Source organism: Mastigoproctus giganteus, chromosome 1 (genome assembly GCF_048544385.1).
Source record: "Mastigoproctus giganteus isolate SK-2022 chromosome 1, ASM4854438v1, whole genome shotgun sequence".
Classification (NCBI taxonomy): domain Eukaryota; kingdom Metazoa; phylum Arthropoda; class Arachnida; order Uropygi; family Thelyphonidae; genus Mastigoproctus; species Mastigoproctus giganteus.
The window spans coordinates 221,063,954-221,082,758 of record NC_143575.1 but is presented as its reverse complement, the minus strand read 5'-3'; the positions used below and the strand labels follow the sequence as shown (position 1 = coordinate 221,082,758).

The window sequence follows — 18,805 nt, the reverse complement described above, 5'->3', positions numbered from 1 at the left end:
TTTCCTAGACTCACAAAATCTTCTATTTCCACAATGCTGATCATCGGTATGCCTTCCATAAAAATAGGTCTCCCCTAGATGTACTTCTCAAAAAAGAATCCATCTACAGCGCCGTTAGGCTTCATTTAGTTAGGGTCAACTATAACTAAATGTTGTCTCGTATAACTAATGTATATTTGGAAAGTATCTGACCCCACTTGGAATCACAGTATAGTTAAGTGCATGGATTAGTTAGGACTAAGGGCCACCTTTCTCAAATACAGTACTTCTTAAAACTGCACACCTTTCAGGTTCAATATCAGAACATACTGTTCACATCACAGTGAGAGGGTGTCCTACATGGTTCTGTATTGAGGGCAACCCCTGCTTGTGATCTGGGTGAACAGTACACAGACCTTTCAAAAACCATTGAAGTTTATTTGTATGCAGATCTCATGACCATCTTCTGTCAATTGAAGAGCATGAACACTATTGAAAGACAGCTTCAAGTTGCTATAGACAAAATAGAATCCTGGACTTTACATAATGGCTACTGCTTTTCGAACAAAAATCCATCATCACTAACTTCTGCAAACCACTCACTCCATCCTGCTCCTGAACTATAAATCAGTAACGTACTGATTCTTCTTGTTCATACTGTTCAATTTGTAGAAATGATACTAGATAAGAAATTAAACTCTCAAGCTCATGTGAATTATCTTTGCACCATCTGCTTAAAGAAATTAAATATACTCCAGTCTGTCTGATCCATATCATAGTGTGCTGATTCACACACCCTACTTTGTCTTTATAGAGCTCTGATCATGGTCGTGCTTAGACTGTGGAGCTCCAGATGACTCCACAAGAAAAAGTACTTTATAGCAATTAAAGACCATTCAAGATTGCTCTGAAAAACCCAGGAGTTTTCTGAACCTCTATTGCACCACAATTACTCTTGCAGCATGATTCAGAAATGTGTTCTTCCTTCTTATCCTAATTGGAAATGCTTGTATAATAATGTATAGGATTAAATTTATAATAGCAACTGAAATTAACTGATATGCTTCACTTAGATTTAAGAAACTGGCTCAAACTTGGGCCATCAAAATAAGCATTATATTTCAGGACATGAACCCACCAGAGCTGCTTTGGATCAGTATATATATTTTTTTTTTTTGGTAGTTGTTGGCGCATAGGCTTCTGTGGCCATAATGCACCTCCCAAGGTTTTTGCAGTACTTTGATCCCGCGACCTTTGGGTTGCTGGGCAGGCACTTTACCCACCCGGCTAGCCCGGTTGGCTTGGATCAGTATTACTGCAATCTGTGATGAGATATTCTCTCAAGGTATTTTTTCTCCATTGTTTTCAACAATGCGGAAAGAATACCTTATCTCCTCCCAGTATTAAGCAGTTATGTGCAACTAATTCTCTTTCTAACTTTCAGGCCTGCCTGCAAAATCTATGCTGATAGATTGAAAACTAACACTGTGGTAGGAGCTGCAGCAGTCTTTCACTATTTCAGTATCCTTACCAGTAGCATGCAGTATCTTCACTGCTGAATCTGTGCTATCAACCTAGCTCTTGATCAGATTACTAAACTGAATTGTGCCCACCTTGATATACACTGACCCTCTTAGTGCTGTCTCTGCTATAAGAAGTACCAACTTCTTTAATCCTGTAATAAAACATAAATTCTAAGTTACTTGCCTGCTAAATGTTAATGGCATCCCTCTTGCTGAGACTACACACACGAGGGGACATAAGTTGAGGAAGGATGGTTGCAGAACAGATGTGGGGAAGTTTGCCTTCAGCCAGCAGATTGTTGATTGTTGGAAAACCTGCTTCCATCTGTTGTTGGAAGTTGCTGTTGAATGTTACTAATGACCTAGCACAGATTGTTCATTTACCTACAAGAATACCGGACAATCGTAATCATACAGCCAATACGCTTGATCTTTTTCTCACAAACAACCCTTCTAAGTACAAGGTCGAAGTGAGAGGTCCTTTAGGCACTTCAGATCACAACTTGGTGATTGTCTTCTCCAATGGAACCTTGATCTCATGGCTATTCCCAACCTCGTATTGTTTGGCATTACAAGAATGCAAAATGGGATGACCTGCGAGACTTCTTTTCTTCTTTTCCTTGGTCTGATTACTGTTTCAAAACTCCTGATGTCAACGTTTGCTCAGATCGTGTCAGTGAAATTATTCTTTCAGGAATGGAATCCTTTATCCCACACTCCACTTTAAAATCTCGTCCTTTATCTAAACCTTGGTTTTCCAATAAATGTGCTAAGGCTGTCCAAGAGAAGAATGTTGCATATCGTAATTGGCTTGTTCCTAATTCTTCAGTTTCATTTTCTGCCTACGCAGAAAATGAAACTCGCAACAATTGTAAAGCAGTTATTAATCAGTCCAAACTAGAGTTTGAACAGGCTAAGAGTAGAAAACTTGCTTCTTGCCCTAATGGTAGCCGAGCATTCTGGTCTTTCGCCAAAGCTATTGGCCGCAACTTTTGCCCATCTCTGCTTCCACCTCTGTCCAAACCAGATGGTTCTGTTGTCACTTCAGCCAAGGACAAAGCTGACCTGCTAGCATCCCATTTTTCTTCCAGCTCATGTATTAATGAACTTGGTAAAACACCTCCCACCATTCCCAACACGGTCCATTCAATGCCTCCTGTGGTCTTCCGTCAAAAGGATATCAGAAGGATTTTGATGAATCTTGATGCTAAGAAAGCTCCAGGTCCTGATGGTATTTCTCCACTTGTTCTCAAAATCTGTGCTCCTGAACTTACTCCTATTCTTTGCCGCCTTTTTTCACTTTCTTATTCCAAAGGTGTTTTTCCTTCTGCTTGGAAATTTGCTCATATCCAGCCAGTTCCTAAAAAGGGTGACAAATCCCTCCCATCCAATTATTATCGTCCCATTGCAATTATTTCTACTCTTTCTAAAGTAATGGAGAAATCAATTAACCGCCAACTCTTAAACTACCTAGAAACCTTCCGTCTGATCAACGATCACCAGTATGGATTCCGTCAGTGTCGATCCACTGGTGATATCCTGGCTTATGTTACCCATTTATGGACTACTTCAATGGAAAGGTTCGGTGAAACACAAGTAGTTGCTCTTGACATCTGAAAGGCTTTTGATCATGTTTGGCATAAAGGTCTTCTAAACAAGCTTCCATCTTATGGTTTGCCAACTGTTTTTAGTAATTGGTTATCCAGTTTTCTCTCTGATCGCTCACTGAGGGTGATGGTAGATGGCTCTCTGTCTTCTAACTTCTCCACTAATGCCGGTGTCCCCCAAGGTTCAGTTCTTTCCCCCACTCTTTTCCTCTTGTATATCAATGACCTTCTTCCATTGACTGGAAATCCTATCCATAGTTTTGCCGATGATAGCACATTGCATTCAACTTTCCATTTTGAGAAATCTTGTCCTGCTCAATCAGCTTCAATTTCTCGAAAATCCGCTACCAATTCCTTAAATGCCGATCTTCAGGTAATTCTCCAGTGGGGCAAAGACAACTTAGTTGACTTCAACCCTTCTAAAACTCAGTCTTGTCTTATATCTCGCAAAAAGGATTCTTCTGCTCCTATGCTTATCTTTAGTGACACTCCAATTTCTAGGCAAAAGGATATATCTCTCTTGGGGATTACCCTGACTTCTAATCTCTCTTGGCACAAGCACATTACAAATATTGCTTCCTCTGCATCTAAAAAACTTGGTTTTCTCTTTCGCTCTCGGCGTTACTTTTCTTCCAAACAGCTGCTCACTCTGTATAAATCGCAAATCCGCCCTGCCATGGAATATTATTCCCACATTTGGGGTTTTGTTCCCCAAAACCTCTCTCAGGCTTCTTGATTCCATTCAGAAGAGGGCAGTTAGGTTAATTAATGACTCATCTCTAACAGAGTCTCTCCACTCGCTTTCTCATAGACACACTGTTTCTGCTGCATGCCTCTTTTACAGATACTTCCATGGGCACTGTTCTTCTAAATTGGCTTCTATAATTCCTGCTCTCTTTTTCAAAACAGTCCGAACACATGCCGCCCCCAGCCAACATCCATTTACTGTCCAACTTCAAACCCACAGAACCAACTTTTCATCTTCCTGATTTATTCATTCAACTGCCGTTTTCTGGAACAACCTTCCTTCATACATATTTCCTGAAAATTACAATCTACAGAAGTTCAAGTCCAATGTCAACAAATATCTTCTTTCGTCTTCTCAACCTCCAACCCAAGCACGGTACTAAGTACTATAGGTTCTAATACCTCTCGTGTTTGGGGTTCACATAAAAAAAAAAAAAAAATTCCAGCTATCAGTATTATTGCAAATGCAATAAGATCGAGTTTACTACCCATTTATAATAGATTGCATTAACAGAAAAGCCCAATATCCCGGAAAGCATAAATTGTTTTTGTTTTATGGCAGTGAATCCCAGAAATGTGCTTTAGTAAAATGTGAGCTTGCGTGGGGTGATAATAGTGAGCTTTTTGCCTTAACCCTGTGAAGTTCTTTTCAGAAAATTTAATTTTGACTGTTATCATGGTGGGGACTAAGAGAATAAGTGACAGCTGTACTAGTAAATCTATCAAGAAAAGGAAAGTGATCCAACTGGATCACTTTCCCCTTCTCAGAAAATTAAAATAAAAATGGCTAGATATTAACAAGTATCGAGCAGAATTCAAATTTGTCAGTAGCAACGGTGAACACAAAAAAGGAGAAAGACAGAATATGAGAAGCGGTCGGCACCAATGAAGGTCAACTATAATAATAACCAAGGCTGTGAAATACAAATCAGTTTTTAAAGTTCAATAACATGTGTTTTTTCTTCCTTTTATGTTTTCTTTTCTTATGTGCCACTCCGGCTACTTCACCTGTGTCCCTAGATAAAGTTTTTAATTGAACTAATTAAAAAATATATACAGTGGTACCTTGGTTTGCGAGCATAATTCGTTCCGGAAATGTGCTCGTAATCCAAAGCACTCGTATATCAAAGCGAATTTTCCCTTAAGAAATCATGGAAACCCAGTTGATTTGTTCCAAAACTCGAAAATATTCATATACTGTAAAAATGATTAATACAAAATACATACATACCTTTTCATATTTTTAATATTTAAATTGAATATACGTAAAGCAATCGGATTTATGGTAGGACCACTTTCACTGTCACAACGGAATCACTGCTATTTGTTGACTCTGTTTTTTTTGTGCGACTTTAACAAGGAACCTCTCCAATGACACTTTGCCTCCTCTTGAGGATTTCACGGAAATATGACATTGCATTGTCGTTAAACAGGTTCATCGCTCGCACTATTACAAAATGAGGAGACACGCTTGATACAAATAAACAAAGCTGCGCGCATGTAGCAACTGAATAAACAACACCGTAAAGGCAGAGACACACTATTAACACCTCACATTTTACTAAAGCACATTTCTGGGGGTTACTACCATAAAACAATAAAAACAATTTCCAGTTGCATTTCTGCTAGTGGAATCTGTTATAAACTGGTAGTAAACTCTATCTAATTGCATTTGCGATTATACCGATAACTGGAATTGTGTTGGTTTTTACGTTAGTATGGTGAAATGTGTTTCCCCTTCACTGATATAAAACACAAATACATTTTCAGAATCTTCTCTTCATTCCTATCGTGTTGGGGTGATTCCGGTCCGACTGCCATTCCTTGTAAACACAAAGGCCAATAGTGCATAAGCGAATTCAGTTCGTGTTATATAAGATATCGTTCCCCTATTTATAAATCGAGTATGATCGAATTCGTGCAGTGTAAACACGTGTTATACGAGGACTGACTGTACTCTTATTGCAAGACCTAGCTCGTTTATAAAGTTAAAATTTATTAAAAATTTTTGCTCGTCTTGCAAAACACTCGTAGACCAAGTTACTCGCAATCCAAGGTACCGCTGTATAAAACTATTCATTCTTCCGAGAATATTATGTGATTTTTGTAATTTTGGCATAACAAGGATATAGTAACAATATTTTATTAGTCATTCTCGAGTTACACAAATCTCAACTTACGTAAGAAGTCCTGAACGTATTTTTTACGTATGTCGGGGACTTACTGTAATTTTGGATTAACCAGGAAATTGATTATCCGGGAATATTTTTTAACCATCTATCCCGGAAAATCGAGAGCCTACTGTGTGTGTGTGTGTGTGTGTGTGTGTGTGTGTGTGTGTGTGTGTGTGTGTGTGTGTGTGTGTGTGTGTACATACAGAGAGAGAATCGGATCTAACAGGAAGAAAATTGAGTAGGGGTGCCACAAAATAAAATGAATACTTAGGGGTGCCATTATTAAAAAAAAATGGTTGAAAAACACTGCTCTAAGCACTTAACATCCCCCTCCCCATCTGCTGTGCTGACTATCCTTTCTGTACACATTGTACTCGTCATATTCAAACTGCACCTTTCTCAGATTTGAGTGGCTCTATGTCACTCAGATATAACAGATGTGCCTGGCACATCTCCATTAACCCTACAGTTTTGCTTTTCATGGTCTAACCAGCACTTTGAATTTGTTTGCTATACTAACACCATTAGTGTTCAGGCAAGTGTACATCCACCTGTTGTATACAGTGCAAGAATTACTTTCACCTCTGCCTATGGCCACTGTTAATCTATTATTCTAGGTATTCTTCCAAAGTTAGCAGTTTTATGGCCACCTAACACAGCTTCAATATTATTTCAACAAAAAATTTGCACCATTTTATTTAAGTATATCCCATTTCTGTGAAAACAATCTCCTGTTAACAAACACAGGCCACACTGAGACAAATTCTACCTCGTGAGCCATGCACAGGCTCACATCACTGAACTGATTGAGAAGGCTCTCTCATGATGTATTCCCTCCAATTATGTTTGGGCAGAATTTGAAATTGTCTGCAATAGACAATTTCAAATTTAATCCTAACTCATGACTTTTTCTCAATGTCGCCCTGTACTTGTTAAGTTAATCCCCCAACTCCTACTCCTAATATTATTAGTATCAAAGTATGCAACAGTTTCATCCTTTTGTGTCCTTAAAAATGACAGCTGCTTTTTCTCACAGTACTACATAAAAATCAAGGAAATGGCCATTACCTGATAATATTATAATTCTTCACAGAGTAAATTCTGTTATTAGTAGTTTAGTAGTACAATTAGTCAAATATACTGGTTAATTTAGCCAGTATATTTGGCAAATCTCCCATAAAGAACATCATTTATTCAAAAACATGAGTAATGTTACATATTTTTATATGTTTATTTGCTTGTAAAAATTTACCTGTCTTGGAAGAGCTGGTGTTCCACCATACCACTGCTGTAAAGCACGCCATACAGCCTCAGGAACTAACTCAAAATCTCTTCCTCTAGTCAAAACTATATTTCTTTTCAATTTACCACCCTCTCCAGTAAGAATCATTACCTGAAGTCGATAAAAAATAAAATAAATAGCATCAGTTTGATATTCAGTATCCTATAATTTTAAGCTAATTAAAGTATATAACAAAACCAATAATCAGTGAAATGCTTATAGCTTGCAGAATGTGTGAACAAGCAATCATTATGAGATTTGGGCAATATTAACTAAATGCATGCTGAGGAAGTAATTCCAGAAAAAAAAAATAATAATAATAATAAACAAAATGAAAACTGACCACATTAGCATTTATCTGGCATAAATTCATCAGATTATGGTTTATTAAATTTAGGCAGCTGATTAATTTTGGCACACCTATTAAAAAGAAAATTCCAGATTACTAATACATAATCAAATACATCTGTGCCCCCATATCAGCTGATTTGGTGTCCGCTGATTCAGTTACGCACGGTTAACGACAGGAAAAAAAACTATTTTCAAACTTTTGAATAATTTCAAGTTTTCGTTTAATTTGAAGGCACAACTCTTGAGTTTGTCCATCATTTTCGCGATTTCTAAACAAAACAAAAAATAAATAAATAAAAATAACATCCCTGACATAAATAATGAAACAAAATTTGTCTTTTTGCAGTGTGACAGAACACAACGATCGACGCAATGCACTAAATCAAACTAAACATTTGGTCTTTTTTCTTTCTTTCTTAGTTTTGAGTGGCAGGTGTGAAGACACCGGGAGTTGCAAGATAATAGGTCCACAAATCTCCCAATGATGACTTATAACACCAGTTCTTGTTTTTACGACTTGCAAAACATTTGTTTATACCTATTCTAGTTATTACTTGAATTTTATGATTTCTGGTAGATTTTTTTTTTTTAATTTGGAGTTGAAGTGTCCCGGTTAATCCAATCCCGGTAAATTGAGAGTCTGCTGTACTGTATTTAATGTTGGTAATGTCTTACTGTGTGTTTAATTTATCAATTAAACTTTATTATACATATGTATGTTCAAGAAAATCATGTTATATATGGGGTTAACAGATGTTTGCTTATATCTATGGTTTCAGCCATACACGGTAGGAATGTATCCCCTGTGGAAAGAGGGGTCTTACTCTATACATCATAAGAACAGCTTCCACATCACCATATGAATAGGAAAGATAGTGTTTAAAGGATAGTTTTTATCATTGAGGGATTATGCATTCCTCAAAAAGCCCATTTATCAAAATGAACAATACAGACAGACAAGGCATTGCAGAAATATCAGTAAAGAACCCACATTTCTGAAGACCAATTTCTGAAAACATGATTATAAGTTACAGGTTCTTTGGATATGTTTTCCAACCAAAATCATAATCTCCAGAGAATATTACTGCCACTGATGTTACTTTCACAGTAGAGGACCAACCCAATACAAGATGAACTCCGAAGCAACAGTGCATGAAATGTTCTGAAGAAGCTGGAGGCCCGAAAAGTCTCCAAATTATTATTCTGCACTGAATCTGCAAAGTGTAATCCTTGCAGGGGCAGGGCTGCCACATGGGTGTGCAAGGTTGTGCACCACACAAAGGAACCTAATCAAGTCCAGAGGGTCGGTGACAGCCAAATCCTCTGCTTGCACCTTCACGATGGTGGGACTGTTAGTAATCCTGGGTATAACCTACATGCACAAGTACATGGTGGATGACCACCCAGGTGTGAACAAGGTAAGCAAGGGTCGAGGTGTGGCGCCCACACCACATGGAGGAACGCTGCCCCTCTATGTTACCAGGCAGTACTAGGTGGTAGATGACCTCATCAACCAGTGCATTACCACCATTTTGCTTATTGGAGGCTTGAAATGGTGGAACCCATGTTTAGTCTCTAGAGCTAAGTTCCGGTCAACCCTTCCCTATATCTTCCATCATGCAGTATGACTGATGACTTTTGAGGTTAGGACGAACATCGTGGCGAGATCCAATATTCCTTACATTTCGAGGGTACAGCTCTAAAACAGTGTTCGCAGGCCGGCCGCTAGTTAGTACACTGGACCGAACCTATTGGTAACTCTCTAGGAGGCTTCCAGATCAGCTAGTGTATAATCTTGCTACCTCTACTCTGCCAGATAGCGATTGGAGGGAGTCCGAGTAGTGTGTATGCGGGGAGCATTGTCGAGGCCACGTTATGTCAAGGATCTGGGTATATTCTTACCACATGTACGCAATATCCAAAAATTTCATTCCCTTCCCTATATCTTCCATCATGCAGTATGATGGAAGATATAGGGAAGATGTCAAGAGCAAGTAGTTGCTCTTGACATCTCAAAGGCTTTTGATCGTGTTTGGCATAAAGGTCTTCTAAGCAAGCTTTCATCTTATGGTTTGCCAACTGTTTTTAGTAATTGGTTATCCAGTTTTCTCTCTAATCACTCACTGATTTTTTTTTTTTTTTTTTTTTTTGATTTGGTAGTTGTTGGCGCATCGGCTTCTGTGGCCATATTGCACCTCCCAAGGTTTTTGCAGTACTTTGATCCAAGCCCGAGGCGGGAATCGAACCCGCGACCTTTGGGTTGCCGGGCAGGTACTTTACCCACTCGGCTAGCCCGGTCGGCTCACTCACTGAGGGTGATGGTAGATGGCTCTCTATCTTCTAACTTCTCCACTAATGCCGGTGTCCCCCAAGGTCCAGTTCTTTCCCCCACTCTTTTCCTCTTGTATATTAATGATCTTCTTCCATTGACTGGAAATCCTATCCATAGTTTTGCCGATGATAGCACATTGCATTCCACTTTCCATTTTTAGAAATCTTGTCCTGCTCAATCAGTTTCAACTTCTCAAAAATCTGCTACCAATTCCTTAAATGCCGATCTTCAGGTAATTCTCCAGTGGGGCAAAGACAACTTAGTTGATTTCAACCCTTCTAAAACTCAGTCTTGTCTTATATCTCGCAAAAAGGATTCTTCTGCTCCTATGCTTATCTTTAGTGACACTCCGATTTCTAGGCAAAATGATATATCTCTTTTGGGGATTACCCTGACTTCTAATCTCTCTTGGCACAAGCACATTACAAATATTGCTTCCTCTGCATCTAAAAAACTTGGTTTTCTCTTTCGCTCTCAACAATACTTTTCTTCCAAACAGCCGCTCACTCTGCATTAATCGCAAATCTGCCCAGCCATGGAATATTGTTCCCACATCTGGGGTGGTGCCCCCAAAACCTCTCTCAGGCTTCTTGATTCCATTCAGAAGAGAGCAGTTATGTTAATTAATGATTCATCTCTAACAGAGTCTCTCCACTCGCTTTCTCATAGACGTACTGTTTCGGCTGCATGCCTCTTCTACAGATACTTCCATGGGCATTGTTCTTCTGAATTGGCTTCTATAATTCCCGCTCTCTCTTTCAAAACAGTCCGAACACATGCCGCCACCAGTCCAACATCCATTTACTGTCCAACTTCAAACTCACAGAACCAACTTTTCATCTTCCTCATTTATTTATTCAACTGCCGTTTTCTGGAACAACCTTCCTTCTTACGTATTTCCTGAAAATGGCAATCTACAGAAGTTCAAGTCCAATGTCAACAAATATCTTCTTTCATCTTTTCAACCTCCAACCCAAGCATGGTACTAAGTACTATAGGTTCTAATACCTCTCGTGTTTGGGGTTCACATAAAAAAAAAAAAAAAAAAAAAAAAGGGTTAGGATTAACCATTAAGCAAACAGTGTGTGGGAGCTCAGATGACACAGGGAACATACTGTTGACTGATCCTTGGTCGAAAGTTGGATGCGCATATGCAACATGTGTAGTCACATGAGGCCTCATACAATCAAATTAACCCCTGGTTTTTTTGTAGCAGAAATATGAGCACTTATCAAGTTATACACCGATGAGCCAAAACGTGACCAGCAAGTTGTTATGCAAATCGAAGCAACTGCAGGTGAACAACGGCACATTGTTCACCTCTCAAAAACAATTACAAACCACTTCCCACTAATAATTATGAATACAAGTGTGCCCAATAGTAGCCAATCCTACTAAGCCATCAACCAAATTAATCATGAGATCCCTTGAGAAACCAATATCAACAAAAAAATAAGAGAAACTAGAAGTCACTAAGGCTTTTATCACTAAAATACACACTAGTTTATTATATATACACATTGTGTATATATAATACATTTTTAATGTATATTATACGCCGATGAACCAAAACATTATGACCAGTGAGTCGTTATGCAGATCGAAGCAACTGCAGGTGAACTACAGTGGGTGGGCGGGTCGGGACACAGTATAAAAAACACCTGATACTGAGCTCCATTAATCAGTGTTATTCTTATTCTTCACATGGGGAAGGCAGCAGACTTAAGCGAGTTTGACAAAGGCCAAATTGTAATGGCCAGAAGACTGGGTCAAAGCATATCCAAAAAGACACGGCTGGTGGGTGCTCACGGTCAGCTGTGGTTAGTACCTACCAAAAGTGGTCCGAGAAGGGGGGGGGGGACCCATGAACCCCTGTGCGAGGTGTTGGACTACTACGGCTCATCGATGCTCGAGGTAAGCAAATGCTCTCCTGGATGGTACATGGCAACAGAAGGGTGACTGTGGCACAACTCGCCGGTAATTGGAATTCTGGTGACGGGAGTAATGTGTCACAACACATAGGACACCGAATCCTGCTGAAATGGAGCTGCGTAGCCGCAGGCCACTCCACGTGCCCATGCTAACCATGGTTCACTGGTGGCAGCACTTACAATGGGCAGGCAAGCATTGAAACTGGACCTTGAGTGATTGGAAGCAGGTCATCTGGTACAATGAATCACGTTTCCTGTTGCACCATGTGGATGGGCAAGTACGTGTGCATTGTTTACCTGGGGAAGTGATGGAGAGTGGATGCAACGTGGGATGAATACAAGCCAGTGGCGGTGGTATCATGCTTTGGGCAATGTTCTGCTGGGATACCCTGGGTCCAGTCATCCATGTGCCAGGCACTCTGATGTCTACTACCTACCAAAACATCATTGTTGACCAGATACACCCTTTCATGGCAATGTTTTGGCTCATCAGTGTATAGAAACAATACTGCTTAAATTTATGTTTTTTGTATGGTCTTTGATTTTTTTCCCCTGATCAAATACAAATGGATTGAAGCTGTACGGGTACTGTTTACAATATCAATAGAGCACTTGGTTAGTTAATGGTTCTTGAAGAACTGCAGATTTAGAAACTTTTCATCATTAATTCACAATGATTCACCAAGTTGCTGAATGGTGAACAGTACACAGTCCTGTGGAGAGTTGTAAACAGTCGCATTTGCACGACGCTCAATTTATGTAGATGGCAGATGGTGACCGTACGACGACTCAGCTGGATTGTGTATTTTAACATGGATCCCTTGATTCTTAAGGTAACCATAGATGAAGAGAAGAAATTTATTTGAGGTAAGAGTTTTGTTCTTGATAGTTCATATATATTTTTTGTGTTTTGGAGTGTATTTGTGCATGGTGCAATCGCTATAGCACTAGCGATCTTACTGTCAGAACCCTCGACGTGCCTATGCCTCAACGGTCCAAAATTCTTAACTATATTAGACAGAAAACAAGTTATATCAAGATTATCTTTAATGGGGAACTTAGATCTAGTAATATATTTAAGATATTTTTAGTTTTTAAGATAGTTTCCTTTGTTCAAGTCGATTTTCCCACCAAAGCCGGGAAATCCCACTACTTGGGTTATAAAGTCTAATTCTGAACAAACACTTCAAATTATTTCTCCCAACGGAAAAAAACAATATAACATGGACAGAATGACTGAAAAGGACCTAAATATGGACCAAAAAAAAAAAAAAAAGCAGAAACCAGGAGACAACCCTGACTTAAATATAGAGGAAATCCCAGACTCAGATATCAGAGTTTTAAGGGAAAGAATCCCCAACAATAATGAGCAAATAAATAACGAAGACACTGAAGCATGTCCCTCAGGCCCCCTTGGTATGAAAAGGGCAAAAAAAGGGAGAAATCAAACAGAAAATAAAGAGTACAAAGAAAAAGATAGCAATGAAAATACAGAGAACAAAACAGAAGAGGAAATAAGGTTTGAAACCATTAACCAGATTCAAGACCCAATCAAACAAATTAAAGAGTTAAAACTTTACCTAGAAGACTTTCTTCAGAAGCAAACAAATAGAATAACGTCTGCAACAAGACTACAAATAGTCAACTGCTGGACAGTCTTGGAGCAGAGAGTCAGAGTTGAATACAGAAAATAGTTTTAAAAACTAAAGTGGAAACTGTGACAAAAGAAAAAATAATTATAAAGAGATCAACAAATTAAGTTATGCCCAAGTAGCAAGGGCAAATAAAACAATGGCTACACAGCCGAAGGAGACAAAGCAAACATGCAGAAATAAAGAAACAAATACTGTCAGACTAAAAGCAATGTCTGACTCAGCCCACAAATTCAGTGAGGCTGTCAAAGAAACAGTGATGACACAACTAAAGCCCTACTTAAAGGACATAAAAATAAACAGTATGAGAAAAGTGAAAATGGGGTGCTACTGGAAGTAGCAAATAGAGAGGATTTAAAAAAGGTGGAGGCAATACCTGAAGTCACAAAACTTGGGCTTAAAGCAGAACCCAAAAGGAAAAAATCCTCATCTTGATTTCTGATGTACCAGAGGCAACATTAGAAAAAGACCTAATGATGGATATATATTATAAAAACTTCAGTAGCATAATGACAATAGATAATTTGTGCTGCATTCCTTCTAAAAAGAGAAACCAAAAGCAAAAGAAATGGATTATTTAACATAATAGCAGAAATTACACCTAAGATATGGAAGGCACTGAAGGAACAATAGAGAATCTATGCTGGCTGAACCAGCCATAGATTCAGGGAACATTTCCCCATACAAAAGTGTTTTAAATGTCATAAGTATGGTCAAACTGCCAGGGACTGCAGTCAAAAAGAACCTATCTGTGGCCATTTTGCAGTCACTGGCCAAGATTACAAAAGCTGCAAAAATAAGGCTCAGCAGCCAAAATGTGCTACCTGCAAGGCAGCATGGCTGACTGACTATGTACACAGCATCAGGGATGACAAATGCCCCTGCTATAAAAAAAATGCAATACAATCTAAGGCCAGATTGAAAATATAAATGTGACTAGGGCTCTATATCTCGGCCAATTGAATGCTCAAAGAGCAAGAGTTGTTGTAGATCAGATCAAGCTCAAATTAGAAGAAAATGACATAGACATCTTGGTACTCCAAGAACCATAAACATATGAGTAGGGTTCAAGGATACCCAAGAAACTACAAAATCATAGAATGCACCTTGGGTGTCCCTTCTCCAGCAATAGTAGTTAAAAACACTGACCTTACAGTCACAAAGGTGGGTCACCTCTGTTACCCAACAGCAGTGTGTGTGTGTGTGTGTGTGTGTGTGTGTGTGTGTGCGCGCGCGCGCGCTCATATCACTAGTGCTGTAGTATAGTTCTATGTTATCTCACTTGATACAAGACCTGGCGAAGATATAAATCCTACAATAGAATACTTACAAGCAGTCACAGACCTACTACCTACAGCAAATATCATAGTGTGTGCTGATGTCAACTGCCGGTCAGCTTTATGGCATAGCTGTACAGAAGACAGAGCAGGCACACACAATGGCCAAGGTATTGTCAGATTTTATAGCCACCTCACCCTTTCAAGTGATAAATCAACTTAATAACTTACCAATAACTTTTAGCAGTACCTTGTGGGAGAGTGACATTGATGTCACTCTTGCCACCAATTCAATATCCTCTAAAATTATAAACTGGTGTGTCCAGCCAGCCTGGACCATATCAGATCATAGAGCCATCACTTTCAAACTAAACAGGCAATTACAAATAACCCAATTTCCTGTTGAAAATCTGCCAGTTTGCCTTCTTGAGGTATAACCTCAAGAAGGCAAACTGGCAGATTTTCGCAGAACATACAGCAGCTGAGTAGCAAAAACAGGAAAATGAGTGGTCTAGATCAGGCAACTGTAGCCCGGACAAGCAAACACTGACTATGAAAAACATTTTAACAAAAACAGCAAACCTGTCTATCCCACGGAAAAAAACTGAGGAAGCAGGCAGTGCCCTAAACTGAGTATACTCAGGAGAAGGGTGCACCAGGCAAGGAGAAATTTTCAAAGAGCCAGAACATCTAGGCCACAAAATGAGGTGGATGCACTGAGAGATTCTTATAGAATCTCTCAGAAATCAGTATACAGCCCTCATAAGAGACAAGAAAAAGGAATGCTGGAGGCACTTGGGGGGGGGGGCTACTGGAAACAATAAACCTTGGGGAGTTGTTTACAGAATAGTGACCAACAAGCTGCCAAGAGAATGTCTTGGAAACTACTGTCAAACCAGATGGAACACCAACCCTGTGTTGGGCAGATTCTGTAAATAACATCCTAGACTGTATTATTCAGACTGAAACTAGGAGCTAATAGCACAGACTGGCCCCCTTTCTAGAGGAGAAGAACATCTGTTCATCATAGAAGAGGAAAATTATGAAGCCTTTACATCTTTCACACAGAAAGTATTCAAAATTTGCAGAACTATCCAAAGAATAGCAATTAAGTCCCCCTCAGCAATTAAACAATAATCAATAGTTAAAATTGCCCGTTTCCCACCACGCCCAGACGATGATTTAAAAACTGTCAGGATAGCAGTATTCTGTGCCCCGACAAAAACTTCACATGACCATACTCCCCAGGACTACCTTGCCATGAGTAGGAACCTGGGGGCCCACATCAAATAAGTAACCACGTAGGGAAGGGAGATGTACAGGCAGCCAGGCAAGCAGATTAGCTGAAAATTATCAGTAAGCTAGTAAGGGGATGCAATGTAGAATGAAAGACAGAATGAATAGGCTGGGCACTGAGTAAACTTGGAATTATGATAAAAGGAAATAAATGGCAGTTTTGGTGAAATAAAGAGTGACCTAGCACGAGGGAAAGAGAGAGTGAATGGGAATGAGTGGAAGAGCAAATGTAACTGGCCGAAAGAATACAAAGTTAAAAATAACTTGCATTACTTTATATATACTAAAAAATTACTAACACAAACGCTATCACTGCATTCTCCCCTGGCCTGCAAAAAACTTGCAGCTTGGCCTGCACCACAACTGAAAAATAACAGTCAGTTAAGGTACCCAGAGAGGACAGTGCAGAAAGCAAGAGTTGAATAAATGAAATGAAAGCCAGAAGAACGAATGAAAGTGTAAGTGTGTGAGAAAAAGAACACAAACCATAAATGCTACAGTTAAGTACAGACTAACCCTAGTTTTAGTTAATATTTAAATTTACACATCAATGCATTGTCCCTGGTGTGTGAGAAGAAGATGAATGAGTGAGAAAAATGAAAAAAAATGTATATATATGTGAAACTTGGAAGAAAAAAAAATATATATATATATATAAAAAAAATATAAGTAAAAAGTATTTAAAAAAAAAAAAAAAAAAGAATGCAAGTAGAGTGAGAATGCAGATTGTGAATGAAGTAAATGTGTGTCTCTCCTGCCTGGTGGGTTCCCCACTGCCAGCTAATATATCCCACCCCTGGAGCGGGATGGGCTTTGACCTTCCTACTGGATTCGACACTACTTGGACTTGACAACCATCACCGACAAAGACATTCTGCAGCTTTGTTGCCAACATGCCATTGGTGATCTGAACTGGACACTAACTGGTTCCCTTTAAAACCCCATCCCCAAGCAGGTGGGAGGTCTCTGTCACCTCTCCTCTCTGCCTCCCCCATACTTTGCCTGGTGGGGCTTGTCTCCACTGACCTCTTTGGGGATGCCTAGACTTTCCCCCAGTCTTCATTCCCCTCTCACTAAACTGACCGAGTACAACCCTTAACAATGCCATCAAATTCTAATCAACATCTAAATTCTGTTGCTTTCTTGTAAATCTCTTTCGGCCAAATTCTAGTGTATACCTCCCCCTTTTTTTAGGCCTTGTCACTGAAATCCTTGTAAATTAGGTGGTGGAGCCTGCCAGAGTACTTAAAATAATCTACTGAATGCCTGACCTGCCTCCTCGTGGCAAATGGTGGGTCCCAATGACTAAATGGTCAGAAAAACAACAGACCACACGCCACCCACTTTTTAAATCTCTGGCTTCCACAGAGTTCTGTGTCACTCACAAAGAATACAATGCGGAGATGGGGGGGGGGGGACCCTTGGTGCCATCAGACAACTAACACACTTTATTTAGTACACGGTCCTGTTTGCGGAGATGGGCGGAACCCGTGGTGCCATCAGACAACTAACACAGTACACGGTACTGTGCTCTGCAGGAAGAATATTGCAGCATATGTGTAAGCCCAATACTTGTCCTGGTCACTTACTTTACACCCAAAGTACAAGAAGTAGGCTGCTTTTTTTTTTTTTTTTTTTTTTTAATGGCACAAGTTAAGGGATGCTTTCATGAAGCTAATGTGACTTGTCCACATCTGTAACAGAAGTCATTCGGACTATTCATACAATTACGGGGCATATTAATCTTACAAATACGGCACAAAAATTTGGAATCTTACAGAGAACAAATCACCCAGTACCTAGCCATATTTGAGGACTGCTGCAACAGAGTTGAAGACTCTTTTGAGGTGACAACTTATTACGTTATGCAAAGCAAGGTGACAGTTGCTGTTCACACGATAAGAGTGTAGTGGTACTGAAACTGCAGTGTGCCATGCATTTCGTTGAGAGCCGTAATTTGATAATGTAGAGTAACTTGCTAATGTGAGACCCAACTGTAATTCAAAAACAAGAGCCAATCGACAAATTTTAATGGCACCTCTGTAGCCAGGTGGGAAGAAGCAGCAGTGCATAGCACAAGCTTCTTGATTAGACCGTGGTTTTAGCCCGTCACCACCAAATACGGAGGATGCGGAAAGGTCAGGGAATAACCACCACATATCCCAGAGCAATATGGCCTTAGTTGCTAATGCTCCTAAAAACCAAATAACAAACAACAAAAACAAATTTTAATGTGATTTTTGTGTCCAGTAGCATAAAATTAGGCAAGATTGGGTATTTTTGTTTTAGTACCATTTTATATTTGACCAGTGTTACCACAGCAGCCCATACATTTTGGATAACTGATGAAGATTGAATAATCACTGAGTTAGAATTTTTTTTTAATAATTTAATTTTTATAACAAAGTTTATATTTGTTGTGCACACTTATGAAAGTTACAATAATGTTTTTATTGTTTCTATTCGCATTGTTCCCAATTTTTGAATAGCTGATTTACAACAAAATTCTGGAATAGCCTTTGTAAATTGTGGACTTGGATACACATGTTATTTCACTATATAACAGAGTTTTACTTAATCAATTTTTACTTAATCAAACTTACACAGTTTAAAAATTACACATGGAAACCCCCATAATGTTTTACATTTATGAA

General features: G+C 39.2%; 1 protein-coding gene across 1 annotated transcript in view; it reads right to left on the bottom strand.

Moving 5' to 3' along the window:
- Usp32 (Ubiquitin specific protease 32) overlaps positions 1 to 18,805 on the bottom strand; it is an 837,997-nt gene that overhangs the window by 477,600 nt on the left and 341,592 nt on the right. The window contains exon 15 of the mRNA XM_090368859.1: positions 7,283 to 7,423. Coding sequence (XP_090224985.1) covers positions 7,283 to 7,423 — 141 coding nt within the window. The remainder of the gene's footprint in view (positions 1 to 7,282; positions 7,424 to 18,805) is intronic.